This window comes from Coregonus clupeaformis, chromosome 1 (assembly GCF_020615455.1).
Source record: "Coregonus clupeaformis isolate EN_2021a chromosome 1, ASM2061545v1, whole genome shotgun sequence".
NCBI classification, from domain to species: domain Eukaryota; kingdom Metazoa; phylum Chordata; class Actinopteri; order Salmoniformes; family Salmonidae; genus Coregonus; species Coregonus clupeaformis.
The window spans coordinates 68252298-68267554 of record NC_059192.1 but is presented as its reverse complement, the minus strand read 5'-3'; the positions used below and the strand labels follow the sequence as shown (position 1 = coordinate 68267554).

The 15257-nt window shown below is 45.9% G+C and overlaps 1 protein-coding gene across 4 annotated transcripts in view; it reads left to right on the top strand.

Moving 5' to 3' along the window:
• afap1l2 (actin filament associated protein 1-like 2) overlaps positions 1-15257 on the top strand; it is a 207566-nt gene that overhangs the window by 71621 nt on the left and 120688 nt on the right. For all 4 annotated transcript variants that reach the window (XM_045222488.1, XM_045222493.1, XM_045222487.1 and 1 more), the window contains one exon: positions 9482-9573. In XM_045222488.1, the coding sequence (XP_045078423.1) occupies positions 9482-9573 (92 nt within the window). The remainder of the gene's footprint in view (positions 1-9481; positions 9574-15257) is intronic.

Genomic DNA, 15257 nt, shown 5'->3' with positions numbered 1-15257 from the left:
GTGATATAATCAATAAGTGATAAGACACAGGTGCACCAAACAGACAAAACCAAACAAACATAGAGAACATCAAACGGTAGCAGCTAGTACTCCGGGGACGACAAACGCCGAAGCCTGCCCGAACAAGGAGGAGGAGCAGTCTCGGCGGAATTCGTGACATGAATATGAATTCGGAGGACAGAAATGATTAAATATTAAAGCATTAGACCTATCACTAAAAGCATCAGTCATACAGAAGTTATACTTAAATCAGAACTGGTTCTCTAGCAAATTAGTAAGATTGTCTCACCCAATGTTCAAGAATGCCCTTTTTCCCTTTATTCAGATTACAACCTCTCACTTTCAGTTATTTGAAAAGGAAATAATCTCCCAAATATCACTATTTCTAAAACAAGCCGTAGAATGTTGGTTGCAATTTCAATTTAATCCTCCAGAAATGGCAGAACAAATAGTGCAACAAATATTGTGGTTAAACTCAAATTTACGAATTGATAAAAAAACAATATTTTTTGACAAAATGTCTAAAAAATGTATAATCTTCGTAAATTATATCATAGGTAGGACTGGTGGAGTTATGTCGCACATGCAGCTAACAAAAACATATGGAAATGTCTGCTCTACCCAAAATTACAACCAAATAATTGCAGCATTACTGCAAAAATGGAAGAGGAAAGTGGAAGGGGGAAAAAGTAAAGAACTTGAATGTCAGCCCTGCATTAATGAACATAATTAATTGTGATAAATAAAAAAGTATACCAGTTTCATTTAAGGACCAAAGGATTGACAGCCGTCCCATATAGATTGCAAAATAGTTGGGAAAAGAATTTTGACGTACTGATTCCATGGCATAGTGTTTATGAACTGATACGTAAAACGACGCCGGATTCAAAACTTATAATTTTTCAATTTAAATTATTATAAAAATTATTGCTACCAATATAATGTTATTTATATGGTGGATACAATCTTCCCAGCTCTGAAGATTTTGCTGCGAAGAGACAGAATCATTAGAGCATTTGTTTTGGTACTGTCCATTTGTGGCTTGTTTTTGGACACAGGTCCAGGAATGGCTAAAGGATTGCAGTTTACCTAGAGCTAACCCTGCAGATAGTGCTGCTGGGTGATCTGAAATGTCATAGTCAATCGATCAATAATATAATAATACTTTTAGCAAAAATGTTTATTTTCAATTTAGAATTTGTAGAAACAATGATAATAGAAAGGTTCAGAACTTTTGTAAAACATCACAGTACAGTTGAAAAATACAGTGAGGAGAACAAGTATTTGATACACTGCCGATTTTGCAGGTTTTCCTACTTACAAAGCATGTAGAGGTCTGTAATTTGTATCATAGGTACACTTCAACTGTGAGAGAAGGAATCTAAAACTAAAATCCAGAAAATCACATTGTATGATTTTTAAGTAATTAATTTACATTTTATTGCATGACATAAGTATTTGATACATCAGAAAAGCAGAACTTAATATTTGGTACAGAAACCTTTGTTTGCAATTACAGAGATCATATGTTTCCTGTTGTCACGGCTGTCAGTGAGATGCGGTTGAAGAAGTCAGGCGCAGGACACGGAACTCTCGGAAACGTACTTTAATCCGATATTGAAAAGATGAACACAGAATAACTCCACACAGGGAGGAAAATACCCGCTCACAAACGACATACGTGAAGGGAAACAATCACACACAAGATAACGATGAGAGACGGGGGTAATTATAGGGCAACAATCAAACATAATGATGAACAGGTGTAAACAATACAGACAAGACTAGACAGACACCGATAACATCGATCGGCAGTAGCTAGTACTCCGGGGACGACGAACGCCGAAGCCTGCCCGAGCAAGGAGGAGGAGCAGCCTCGGCAGAATCCGTGACAGTACCCCCCCCTTGACGCGCGGCCACAGCCGTGCGCCGACCCCGGCCTCGGGGACGGCCAGGAGGACGCGGAGCAGGGCGAGTCGGATGACTCCGGTGGAACTCTGTCAACAGGGAGGGATCTAGGGACCCAGCACCGTTCCTCCGGACCTTACCCCTCCCACTCCACGAGATACTGCAGACCCCCCATCCGACGCCTCGAATCCATGATGGAACGGACTGAGTACGCCGGAGCCCCTTCGATGTCTAGTGGGGGCGGAGGGGCCTCTCGTATCTCATTCTCCTGGAGTGGACCAGCTACCACCGGCCTGAGGAGAGACACATGGAACGAGGGGTTAATGCGATAATTAATAGGCAGTTTTAACCTATAACATACCTCGTTCAATCTCCTCAGGACTTTAAATGGCCCCACAAACCGCCGACCCAGCTTCCGGCAGGGCAGGTGAAGGGGCAGGTTTCGGGTCGAGAGCCAGACCCGATCTCCCGGTGCATAAACCGGACCCTCACTGCGGTGGCGATCGGCGCTCGCCTTTTGCCGTCTGATGGCCCGCTGCAGATGGACATGCGCAGCGTTCCATGTCTCCTCCGAGCGCCGAAACCATTCATCCACCGCAGGGGCCTCGATCTGGCTCTGATGCCAGGGTGCCAGAACCGGCTGATAGCCCAACACACACTGGAAAGGCGTAAGATTAGTGGAGGAGTGGCGGAGTGAGTTTTGGGCTATCTCTGCCCAGGGAATATACCCCGACCACTCCTCCTGCCGGTCCTGGCAATAGGACCTCAGAAACCTACCCACATATTTGTTTACTCTCTCCACCTGCCCATTACCTTAAGGGTGAAAACCCGAGGTAAGGCTGATCGAGACCCCTAAACATTCCATAAACGCCCTCCACACTCTAGAGGTGAACTGGGGACCCCGATCAGACACTATATCCTCAGGCACCCCGTAGTGCCGGAAAACGTGAGTAAACAGGACCTCGGCCGTTTGTAGGGCTGTAGGAAGACCTGGCATAGGGATGAGACGGCAGGCCTTAGAAAACCGATCCACAACGACCAAGATCGTGGTATTCCCCTGGGAGGGGGGAAGGTCCGTGACAAAATCCACCGACAGGTGAGACCACGGCCATTGTGGAACGGGTAGGGGTTGTAACTTACCTCTGGGCAGATGTCTAGGCGCCTTACACTGGGCGCACACCGAGCAGGAAGAAACGTAAACCCTCACGTCCCTGGCTAAGGTGGGCCACCAGTACTTCCCGCTAAGACAGTGCACCGTCCGACCAATACCCGGATGACCAGAGGAGGGTGACGTGTGAGCCCAATAAATCAGTCGGTCACGGACCTCGAGCGGCACGTGCCTCCACCCCTGGGGACACTCTGGGGGAGTAGGGTCGGTACGTAACGCCCGCTCGATTTCCGTGTCGACCTCCCACACCACCGGTGCCACTAGACAAGACTCCGGTAGTATGGGAGTGGGCTCAATGGACCTCTCTTCTGTGTCATATTGTCGGGACAGGGCGTCTGCCTTAGCGTTCTGTGACCCTGGGATATAAGTGATCTTAAATACAAACCGGGCAAGAAACATGGCCCACCTAGCCTGACGAAGGTTCAGTCTCTTCGCTGCCCGGATATATTCCAGGTTACGATGGTCAGTCAGAATGAGAAAAGGGTGGTTAGCCCCCTCAAGCCAATGTCTCCACACCTTCAGGGCGTGGACCACCGCTAGCAGCTCCCTGTCCCCCACGTCATAATTGCGTTCCGCCGGACTGAGCTTCTTGGAATAGAAAGAACAGGGGCAGAGTTTTGGAGGCGTGCCCGAGCACTGAGACAGTATAGCACCGATCCCCGCCTCGGACGCATCCACCTCCACTTGGAACACCAAAGAGGGATCCGGATGTGCCAGCACCGGAGCCGAGGTGAACAGGTCCTTCAAATGACTAAACGCCCTGTCCGCCTCAGCCGACCACTGCAAACGCACCGGGCCCCCCTTTAGCAGGGAGGTAATGGGAGCTGCTACCTGTCCAAAACCCCGGATAAACCTTCGGTAGTAATTGGCAAAACCCAAAAAACGCTGCACCTCCTTTACCGTAGTGGGAGTCTGCCAATTACGCACGGCTGAAACGCGGTCAACCTCCATCTCCACCCCTGACGCAGACAACCGGTGCCCCAGGAAGGAGATGGACTCCTGGAAAAACAGACATTTCTCTGCCTTCACATACAGGTCATGCTCCAACAGTCTACCCAGCACCCGACGTACCAGGGACACATGCTCGGTACGTGTAGCGGAGTATATCAGAATGTCATCAATATACACCACTACCCCCTGTCCATGCAAATCCCGGAAAATCTCGTCCACAAATGATTGGAAGACTGAAGGAGCATTCATTAGACCGTATGGCATGACGAGGTACTCATAGTGACCCGAGGTGGTACTGAATGCTGTCTTCCACTCATCTCCTTCCCGAATGCACACCAGGTTGTAAGCGCTCCTGAGATCAAATTTTGTGAAGAAGCGCGCCCCATGTAATGACTCCGTCATACTAGCAATCAGAGGGAGAGGATAGCTGTATTTAATAGTGATCTGATTGAGACCACGGTAATCAATACACGGGCGTAAACCCCCATCCTTCTTCTTCACAAAAAAGAAACTTGAGGACGCAGGGGAAGTGGACGGCCGTATGTATCCCTGTCTCAAGGATTCGGTGATGTAGGTCTCCATAGCGGCCGTCTCCTCCTGAGACAGAGGATACACATGACTACGAGGGAGCGCAGCGCCAACCTGGAGGTCTATCGCACAATCCCCCTGTCGATGAGGTGGTAATTGAGTCGCCTTCTTTTTACAGAAGGCGCGTGCCAAATCGGCATACTCAGGAGGAATGTGCATTGTGGGCAATTGGTTCGGACTTTCCACCGTCGTTGCCCCTATGGAAACACCTACACACCGCCCCACACACTGATCAGACCATCCCTTGAGAGCCCTCTGTTGCCATGAAATGTTGGGGTCATGAGATGTTAACCAGGGAAGCCCCAACACCACAGGAAACGCAGGAGAGTCAATTAAATACAACTGTATAGTCTCCTCATGACCCTTCTGCGTCTTCATCTTCAGTGGCGCTGTGACCTCCCTAATCAATCCCGACCCCAAAGGCCTGCTATCCAGGGCATGGATAGGGAAGGGCACATCGACTGGTAATATAGGGATTCCTAACTTATAAGAGAAATGGTGATCGATAAAATTCCCAGCTGCGCCTGAATCTACTAGCTCCTTATGCTGGGAGTAAGAAGAAACCTCTGGAAACATAACTTGAATACACATATGAACAACAGAGAGCTCTGGGTGAGTTGGGGCCTTACTCACCTGGAATGACTCATCAGTGCGTTGCCTGCTGCCTCGATTCCGAGGAGACCCTCCCCAGCACCGAACCGCCGTGTGTCCTCGGCGGCCACAGTTGGTGCAGGGGACAGCCCCTCTCCGGGCCTCCCTACTACCAGCACCCCCGAGCTCCATAGGGCTCGGCTCGGAAGTGCTGGGGGATGGAATGGACGGCCCCAGCTCCGGACGTCCGCGGGTAGCCAACAGGGTATCCAGGCGAATCGACATGTCCACCAGCTGATCGAAGCTTAGGTTGGTGTCCCTGCAGGCCAACTCTCGACTAACGTCCTCTCTTAAGCTACACCTGTAGTGGTCGATGAGGGCCCTCTCATTCCATCCCGAATTGGCAGCCAGAGTCCCGAAGTCCAGTGCGAATTCCTGCGCGCTCCTCCTCCCCTGTCTGAGGTGGAACAGACGCTCACCCGCCGCCTTCCCCTCCGGGGGATGATCGAACACCGCCCTGAAGCGGCGGGTGAACTCCGCATAGTTCACAGTAGCGGCGTCTATTCCTCCCCACTCAGTGTTGGCCCACTCCAGTGCCTTGCTGGACAGACAGGAGATGAGGGCGGACACGCTCTCGTATCCCGAGGGTGCCGGGTGAATGGTTGCCAGGTGAAGTTCCACTTGGAGCAGGAAACCCTGACACCCGGCTGCGGTGCCATCATAAGCCCTCTGGAGCGAGAGCCGAATCCCACTGGACTCCTGATGTGAGACGATAGGAGTGGCCGATGGTGGTGGTATCGTTGGAGGAGGTGTGGGCAAACCTCCTCTCTCCCATCGTCCCAAGGTGTTCATCACCCTATCCATGGCGGCACCAAGATCTTGAAGTATAGCTGCCTGTTGTAGGACGCGCTCCTCGAGTGATCCGGTCGGTGCCGTCGCTCCTGCTGACTCCATGTTGTGGTGTGTGATTCTGTCACGGCTGTCAGTGAGATGCGGTTGAAGAAGTCATGCGCAGGACACGGAACTCTCGGAAACGTACTTTAATCCGATAATGAAAAGATGAACACAGAATAACTCCACACAGGGAGGAAAATACCCGCTCACAAACGACATACGTGAAGGGAAACAATCACACACAAGATAACGATGAGAGGCAGGGGTAATTATAGGGCAACAATCAAACATAATGATGAACAGGTGTAAACAATACAGACAAGACTAGACAGACACCGATAACATCGATCGGCAGTAGCTAGTACTCCGGGGACGACGGACGCCGAAGCCTGCCCAAGCAAGGAGGAGGAGCAGCCTTGGCAGAATCCGTGACACCTGTAGGTCTTGACCAGGTTTGCACACACTGCAGCAGGGATTTTGGCCCACTCCTCCATACAGACCTTCTCCAGATCCTTCAGGTTTCGGGGCTGTCGCTGGGCAATACGGACTTTCAGCTCCCTCCAAAGATTTTCTATTGGGTTCAGGTCTGGAGACTGGCTAGGCCACTCCAGGACCTTGAGATGCTTCTTACGGAGCCACTCCTTAGTTGCCCTGGCTGTGTGTTTCGGGTCATTGTCATGCTGGAAGACCCAGCACGACCCATCTTCAATGCTCTTACTGAGAGAAGGAGGTTGTTGGCCAAGATCTCGCGATACATGGCCCCATCCATCCTCCCCTCAATATGGTGCAGTCGTCCTGTCCCCTTTGCAGAAAAGCATCCCCCAAAGAATGATGTTTCCACCTTCATGCTTCACGGTTGGGATGGTGTTCTTGCGGTTGTACTCATCCTTCTTCTTCCTCCAAACACGGCGAGTGGAGTTTAGACCAAAAAGCTCTATTTTTGTCTCATCAGACCACATGACCTTCTCCCATTCCTCCTCTGGATCATCCAGATGGTCATTGGCAAACTTCAGACGGGCCTGGACGTGCGCTGGCTTGAGCAGGGGGACCTTGCGTGCGCTGCAGGATTTTAATCCATGACGGCGTAGTGTGTTACTAATGGTTTTCTTTGAGACTGTGGTCCCAGCTCTCTTCAGGTCATTGACCAGGTCCTGCCGTGTAGTTCTGGGCTGATCCCTCACCTTCCTCATGATCATTGATGCCCCACGAGGTGAGATCTTGCATGGAGCCCCAGACCGAGGGTGATTGACCGTCATCTTGAACTTCTTCCATTTTCTAATAATTGCGCCAACAGTTGTTGCCTTCTCACCAAGCTGCTTGCCCATTGTCCTGTAGCCCATCCCAGCCTTGTGCAGGTCTACAATTTTATCCCTGATGTCCTTACACAGCTCTCTGGTCTTGGCCATTGTGGAGAGGTTGGAGTCTGTTTGATTGAGTGTGTGGACAGGTGTCTTTTATACAGGTAACGAGTTCAAACAGGTGCAGTTAATACAGGTAATGTGTGGAGAACAGGAGGGCTTCTTAAAGAAAAACTAACAGGTGTGTGAGAGCCAGAATTCTTAATGGTTGGTAGGTGATCAAATACTTATGTCATGCAATAAAATGCCAATTAATTACTTAAAAATCATACAATGTGATTTTCTGGATCTTTGTTTTAGATTCCGTCTCTCACAGTTGAAGTGTACATATGATAAAAATTACAGACCTCTACATGCTTTGTAAGTAGGAAAACCTGCAAAATCGGCAGTGTATCAAATACTTGTTCTCCCCACTGTATATGGCAAATAGAAATCCAATATGGATGGTGTTAAGAGATAGATGGGTGGTATTGAATGGAGTTGAAGGATGGGACTAATAACAACTAACAACAACTAATAACAACAAGATAACTAATGTAAAGCATATTGTGTCCATAATAAGTATATAGGTTATAGGTTGAGAGCTTTTGTGAAAGAGCACAGTTAGAAAGATATGGCATATAGAAGCTAACCGGATGGACATCATGAAAATGATCGGAGAGGTTGAGGGTAGAGTAAGTTCAGGAGTAAAAACAAACAAAATAGAATTATTGTAAAATTGACTGTCCATAAAATGTATATAGTATGTATAAGCTGGAAGTAGAGGCCTAAGCATTGTTGTTCACTAGTTTACTCCAATTAGGGAAGGGGTGGTGGGGTTGGAAAGTAATAACGGATTTATTTTATTTTCCAACAGTAGTTGTCAGTGGTGTTTAGAATGAGTGCGAAAACCACCCTCAAACATCCTGTCCCTGTCCACACCAATCCCCCCCCACTTGTTTCCTGTGTATTTATCAGTATTTATCTCTTTGTCCCCCCTCTTAAACCCACCATCTGAGGCCAGTCATTTTGTTTGGACTGTGATGAAGAATAAGCAGACCGAACACTAGACTTCACACACATCCACCCCACAGGCTTTCTTTTACAGCCACCCCAAGTACAAGGGCGTTTTGAGATCAAAAAGATGCTGTCCCCTTGTTGTCATGCATCTACCATTTTCTTTATTTGAATGGAGGGGCTGGGAAGGGTATTTATTATAACATAGATTAAAGACTGCATCTGCATGGACACAAAAGGGAATACATATCATGTTGGGTGTCTTGTCTAACTTTCATCTCATGTACCCACATGGTTAGAAAGAAAGCCTTTATTTCAACCAACTGTTTTCATCCTCAATATGAGGGTTTGAATGTGTTTAAGTCAACATCATAGTTATTTAGTGATAACATCCAGATGTTTTGAATTTGTGAGCTCTGCAGAGTTGTTTGAATGTAATTTCTGTAACTTTCAGTGACTCCTGTGGATTTACGACTAGAGGTGTCCACTATAAAGCACTCTGCTTGGGTTCCTATGGCAACCCAGATGTCTACATGCTGAGAGGAAGTCAGTGGAATGTCTGAAGAGAGGGGAAGACTGCTGTTATGGCATGGCCATACAGTAGCTTAGAGACAAGGACCCACTGTTATGATAAACAGAGAAATAGGCAAATAACTATCAGGCAAATGTGAGGCAAAATGTTAACATTATAATTTTGGCTAGAAGGCTAATGTAGCCAGCATGCATCACCCAGGTGGATGCTATACATTGGGGTTTAAGAAGGAAGTTTATATAGTTCGATATAAATTGTTACTAAGGGGATGACAATCCCATGTTTAAAGTAAAGTCCTTTAAGACGTAGTGAAAAATATTACGTTCTAACAAAAGGCTCATACGTGTTGTTTTTATCCTGATTTTAATATTCTAATAATTATATGATTCTCTTAGACACTATTCTTCTTTGCATTTGTGAAATGACTATCTTCCTTTCGATGGTCATTGTTGCTTTTCATCTAATGTCCTTCTTAATTTGTGTCAAAATTACCAGACAACAGATCAGATGCCCTGGCCAATGGGAGAGCAGGAAAACATGTTCCCGCCCCACAGAAGAGTCTTCCAGACTTGCCACCACCAAGAACAGTGAGTGATGTTCATTTATCTTACTACATCTTTTCAAATTACACCTAACATCCATGCTGGGACATCCATGAGTATTGAGGAAATTGTTCTTTGCGTATTGAACCATACAAACTTTAATGGGGTGTGCCACAAGACATTTTGGCACCTCTTATCTTTTGATGATACATTTCAGTTATAGTACATTTTTTATTACATAGAATATAATACAACTTTTAATAATAATAATAATATCCACACCATGTGTTTTACCTTGTGTAGGGCTACGATTAACATCAAACACTAACGTAACTCACTTGCTAGCATGACTGTTAAGCATCCATTTCTAGCCTGGTTTTACTCACATTCATTTGGTCGTAGTAGCACAGCCATGTTTTTTCCCGTAACTATAAATCCCAGGCCTGAGGTAACATTAATAATTAAGGCTTTAATATGTGTTGTAATCACCCACAGAAACAGGTATTTTATCCCTCTGAGTGATAAAATGGGAACATTTGTGTGGAAATGAGTGTGTGAGACTTGAGAGGAGTGGTGTGTTTAATGTTGACTGAGGAGGCTAGGGGTCTACTGAATTAGCGCTGTGTGAGATTGGAGGGGTCACAGACAGACAGGAGGATGGGATTATAGCGTTCCCGCTGAGTCTTTGAACTCCACACGTACACAAACACACAAACACACACACACACACACACACACAGAGAGACACACCCATCACTGTTTTCTGATTAGCAACAGCTGCTGTTGCTGTGGTTTGAGAGCTGTTTTGGTGGCTGGATAAGAGCTCAGTGATGTCTTTCCCCTTGTTCTCCATGAAATGACAGATTTCCTCACGCAGCTCAAAACATCTCTTCAGCACTTTACCCCAACTTGGCCAACGCACCTATGTGTGGTAGCGCACATCTTCATATTCTGAATTAACCTCATCAATAAATGACTGAAACAGATGGTGGTTCAAGCCCTTAGCCCTGATGAAGTTTACTGTTTTCGTTACGGTACTCATTACATATTCCATCTTCAGTACTTTACCACAAAGTGCCTCCTGATGTATAGTACAGTAATATGTTGTCAGCTCGTCAGGGCAATTCTCCTCCTGCATCTTCTCTCACATCCTCCCAACCAATCCGCTCCTCCCACCGCACATATCAGGTGCCACATCTGTTGTTAGTCCATTAAGTTTATCCCATGGTAACTTTGTCATTTACAAATTTCTCAACTTGTTGAAAAATATAATTTACTATGGTCGTGCCATGCATTGATTTAACATCCAAGAGCTCTTCACTAACGAATCCACCCCAGGCATGAACATTGACAACTGAGCAGTGTCTGTAGCATCCATGCGCTCGTCAACAACAAGTGAGTAAGCTACAAAGTATTTTGCTTTTTCAGCGAGCTTCTCTTGTAGATCGGTGGCTAGCTCATCCACACGATCGGCCACTGTATACAGTGGGGAGAACAAGTATTTGATACACTGCCGATTTTGCAGGTTTTCCTACTTACAAAGCATGTAGAGGTCTGTAATTTTTATCATAGGTACACTTCAACTGTGAGAGACGGAATCTAAAACAAAAATCCAGAAAATCACATTGTATGATTATTAAGTAATTAATTTGCATTTTATTGCATGACATAAGTATTTGATACATCAGAAAAGCAGAACTTAATATTTGGTACAGAAACCTTTGTTTGCAATTACAGATATCATACGTTTCCTGTAGGTCTTGACCAGGTTTGCACACACTGCAGCAGGGATTTTGTCCCACTCCTCCATACAGACCTTCTCCAGATCCTTCAGGTTTCGGGCCTGTCGCTGGGCAATACGGACTTTCAGCTCCCTCCAAAGATTTTCTATTAGGTTCAGGTCTGGAGACTGGCTAGGCCACTCCAGGACCTTGAGATGCTTCTTACGGAGCCACTCCTTAGTTGCCCTGACTGTGTGTTTCGGATCGTTGTCATGCTGGAAGACCTAGCCACGACCCATCTTCAATGCTCTTACTGAGGGAAGGAGGTTGTTGGCCAAGATCTCGCGATACATGGCCCCATCCATCCTCCCCTCAATACGGTGCAGTCGTCCTGTCCCCTTTGCAGAAAAGCATCCCCAAATAATTATTTTTCCACCTCCATGCTTCACGGTTGGGATGGTGTTCTTGGGGTTGTACTCATCCTTTTTCTTCCTCCAAACACGGCGAGTGGAGTTTAGACCAAAAAGCTATATTTTTGTCTCATCAGACCACATGACCTTCTCCCATTCCTCCTCTGGATCATCCAGATGGTCATTGGCAAACTTCAGACGGGCCTGGACATGCGCTGGCTTGAGCAGGGGGACCTTGCGTGCGCTGCAGGATTTTAATCCATGAAGGCGTAGTGTGTTACTAATGGTTTTCTTTGAGACTGTGGTCCCAGCTCTCTTCAGGTCATTGACCAGGTCCTGCCGTGTAGTTCTGGGCTGATCCCTCACCTTCCTCATGATCATTGATGCCCCACGAGGTGAGATCTTGCATGGAGCCCCAGACCGAGGGTGATTGACCGTCATCTTGAACTTCTTCCATTTTCTAGTAATTGCGCCAACAGTTGTTGCCTTCTCACCAAGCTGCTTGCCCATTGTCCTGTAGCCCATCCCAGCCTTGTGCAGGTCTACAATTTTATCCCTGATGTCCTTACACAGCTCTTTGGTCTTGTCCATTGTGGAGAGGTTGGAGTCTGTTTGATTGAGTGTGTGGACAGGTGTCTTTTATACAGGTAACGAGTTCAAACAGGTGCAGTTAATACAGGTAATGAGTGGAGAACAGGAGGGCTTCTTAAAGAAAAACTAACAGGTCTGTGAGAGACGGAATTCTTACTGGTTGGTAGGTGATCAAATACTTATGTCATGCAATAAAATGCAAATTCATTACATAAAAATCATACAATGTGATTTTCTGGATTTTTCTCTCACAGTTAAAGTGTACCTATGATAAAAAATTACAGACCTCTACATGCTTTGTAAGTAGGAAAACCTGCAAAATCGGCAGTGTATCAAATACTTGTTCTCCCCACTGCTAAGGCTGACATTTGCAGATGCTTGCGTTTTTTCTGGGCACACTACTTTGCTAACTTTATCTCTGCACTGCTTCATAAAATCACCTTTGGTGTATGTCCGGCCTGATTTTAAAGGTAGAAACTGGCCTTTACTGCTGCATCACTCTGTGATTTTGGCATTGAAAACATAGTCTGCTTCGGCCGAGGCTGCCTCTCTTCCTTGCTCGGGCAGGCTTCGGCGGTCGTCGTCCCCGAAGTACTAGCTGCCACCGTTGTATGTTTCGATGTTCGTTTGGTTTTGTCTTTATGTTGTACACCTGTTATCGTTTAGCACTCATTATTGTCCTATAAGTTCTCGTTGTGTTTTGTCATGTGTTGTGTGTGATTGCGCTACTGTTGTTTGTCTGTGCTTCGTTGTTTCCTTCTCTGTTTGGAGAGGGTTCTCGCACATGTTAGTGCGCATTTTGTTATTTACGCCTGTGTGCGTATTTTCTCGCCTCTGGGCTTTTTTGGCTCGTGTTCTAAGTGATTGTTCACTAAAGTCTTTTGGACTAAGTTTCTGCATCCTGCGCCTGATTCCTGCACCACACCCACCTACAGCACCCACTGACAGACGTAAAACAGTTACAGCTGCTGAAACAGTTAGTGAAAATATGATACAGCGCACTGGCTGTCTCATGGGTGTGTACACTCTTAGAAATGATTATTTGCGGAGGGATAGGGTTCTACCAAGAACCAGTTTCCTCTGAAGAACCCTTTTTGGAAGAAAGGGTTATTTGATGATTCTTTGGAAGGCAAGAGGGGTTCTACATAGAAATCTTCTGAATAGGAATAAGCTTTTTTATTGTAATTATTTTTCTTTCTTTTAAAGAGTGCCTGAGAATTTGTGTTTATCTCAGTGTTCAAACTTTAACATCAGGAGTTTGAGTAATCTGATAGGTGTATGGGAATATTTAGCATGTATCTGGTTTTCCGTAAGTCCATTTAACATATACAGTACTGACATAGTTCATATCTTTGTCCTGATTTCTGTCTTTCAAATTTTGTGATTTTATTCAGAAGAGAGAATGCGTGAACCAGCAGTGTATTGTACGGTACACAGCAAATTGGCCAGTTTTACCTAGTGTTGATTTTTCAGTGTTACATTTCTAGTGTTGATTCAGGGGTTAAATTAATTTAGCACTCTGTGGTGTAAAAGACCCCAGAGTTGAGTGTGATTGTGTCATTTTTAAAACACTCAAAACCACGCCCATCATTATCATATTTCTCAGCATGGTCTATTTACTACAGGTTGATTTTGAGAATTGTTTGTTTAAATGTCTGTGTTTTTGCATGTACATTTGATTAGTTGTTTAATCTTACGCTACATAAATAACATCAATTTTTCTAAACTAATTCAATTGGTTAGTAGTTGGACTTATTTTACCCATTACAGTGATGGTTGTGTCACGATCGTCATGAAAAGTGGACCAAGGCGCAGCGTGATATGAGTACATACTTTAATAGGTACTTAATTACAACACAAAACAACAAACGATACGTGAAGTCCTCGGTCAATAACACAAACCTACACGGAACAAGATCCCACAAAAGACAATTGCACAATAGGCTGCCTAAGTATGGTTCCCAATCAGAGACAACAAGCAACAGCTGATTCACGTTGCCTCTGATTGAGAACCACCCCGGCCAACATAGAAACACATAAACTAGATCGTGAACATAGAACACAACACATAGACACTACACACCCTGGCTCAACATAAAAGAGTCCCTAGAGCCAGGGCGTGACAGGTTGTTCCAGTTTAGATGATTTAGGTAGTCTCAGTAAGAAATCTTCCCTACCCTGGCAGTCATTTTAAATGCAGGTTGCGGTTGATTTCTAGTAGGAATTACACATCACTTGGCAAGCCAGCGTAATGTGATTTACATTTACATCATTTAGCAGACGCTCTTATCCAGAGCGACTTACAAATTGGTGTATTCAACTTATGATAGCAAGTGGGACAACCACTTTTTTTCTTCTTCTTTTTTTTATTGGGGGGGTAGGAGGATTGCTTTATACTATTCCAGGTATTCCTTAAAGAGGTAGGGTTTCATGTGTCTCCGGAAGGTGGTCAGTGACTCCGCTGTCCTGGCATCGTGGGGGAGCTTGTTCCACCATTGGGGTGCCAGAGCAGCAAATAGCTTTGACTGGGCTGAGCGGGAACTGTGCTTCTGTAGAAGTAGGGGAGCTAGCAGGCCAGAGGTGGATGAACGTAGTGCCCTCGTTTGGGTGTAGGGTCTGATCAGAGCCTGAAGGTAAGGAGGTGCCGTTCCCCTCACAGTTCCGTAGGCAAGCACCATGGTCTTGTAGTAGATGCAATGATATGGTTTTTCCCATGTGGATCTTCATGTGCAGTTTCCGGTGATAATTCTGCTTGAAGCCTTGGCCACAAAACTGGCACTTATATGGTTTCACCCCTGTATGAGTCCTCATGTGGACTGTCAGATCAGGGTTTCTTATGAAACATTTTCCACAAACACGACAGCAAAATGGCCTCTCCCCTGTGTGAATCTTCATGTGTGTGTTCATATAAGATTTACTGCTGAATCCTTTGCCACAAAACTGGCAGCGGTATGGTCTCTCCCCTGTATGAATCCTCTTGTGCGCTCTGAGATCTGGATTTTTTTCT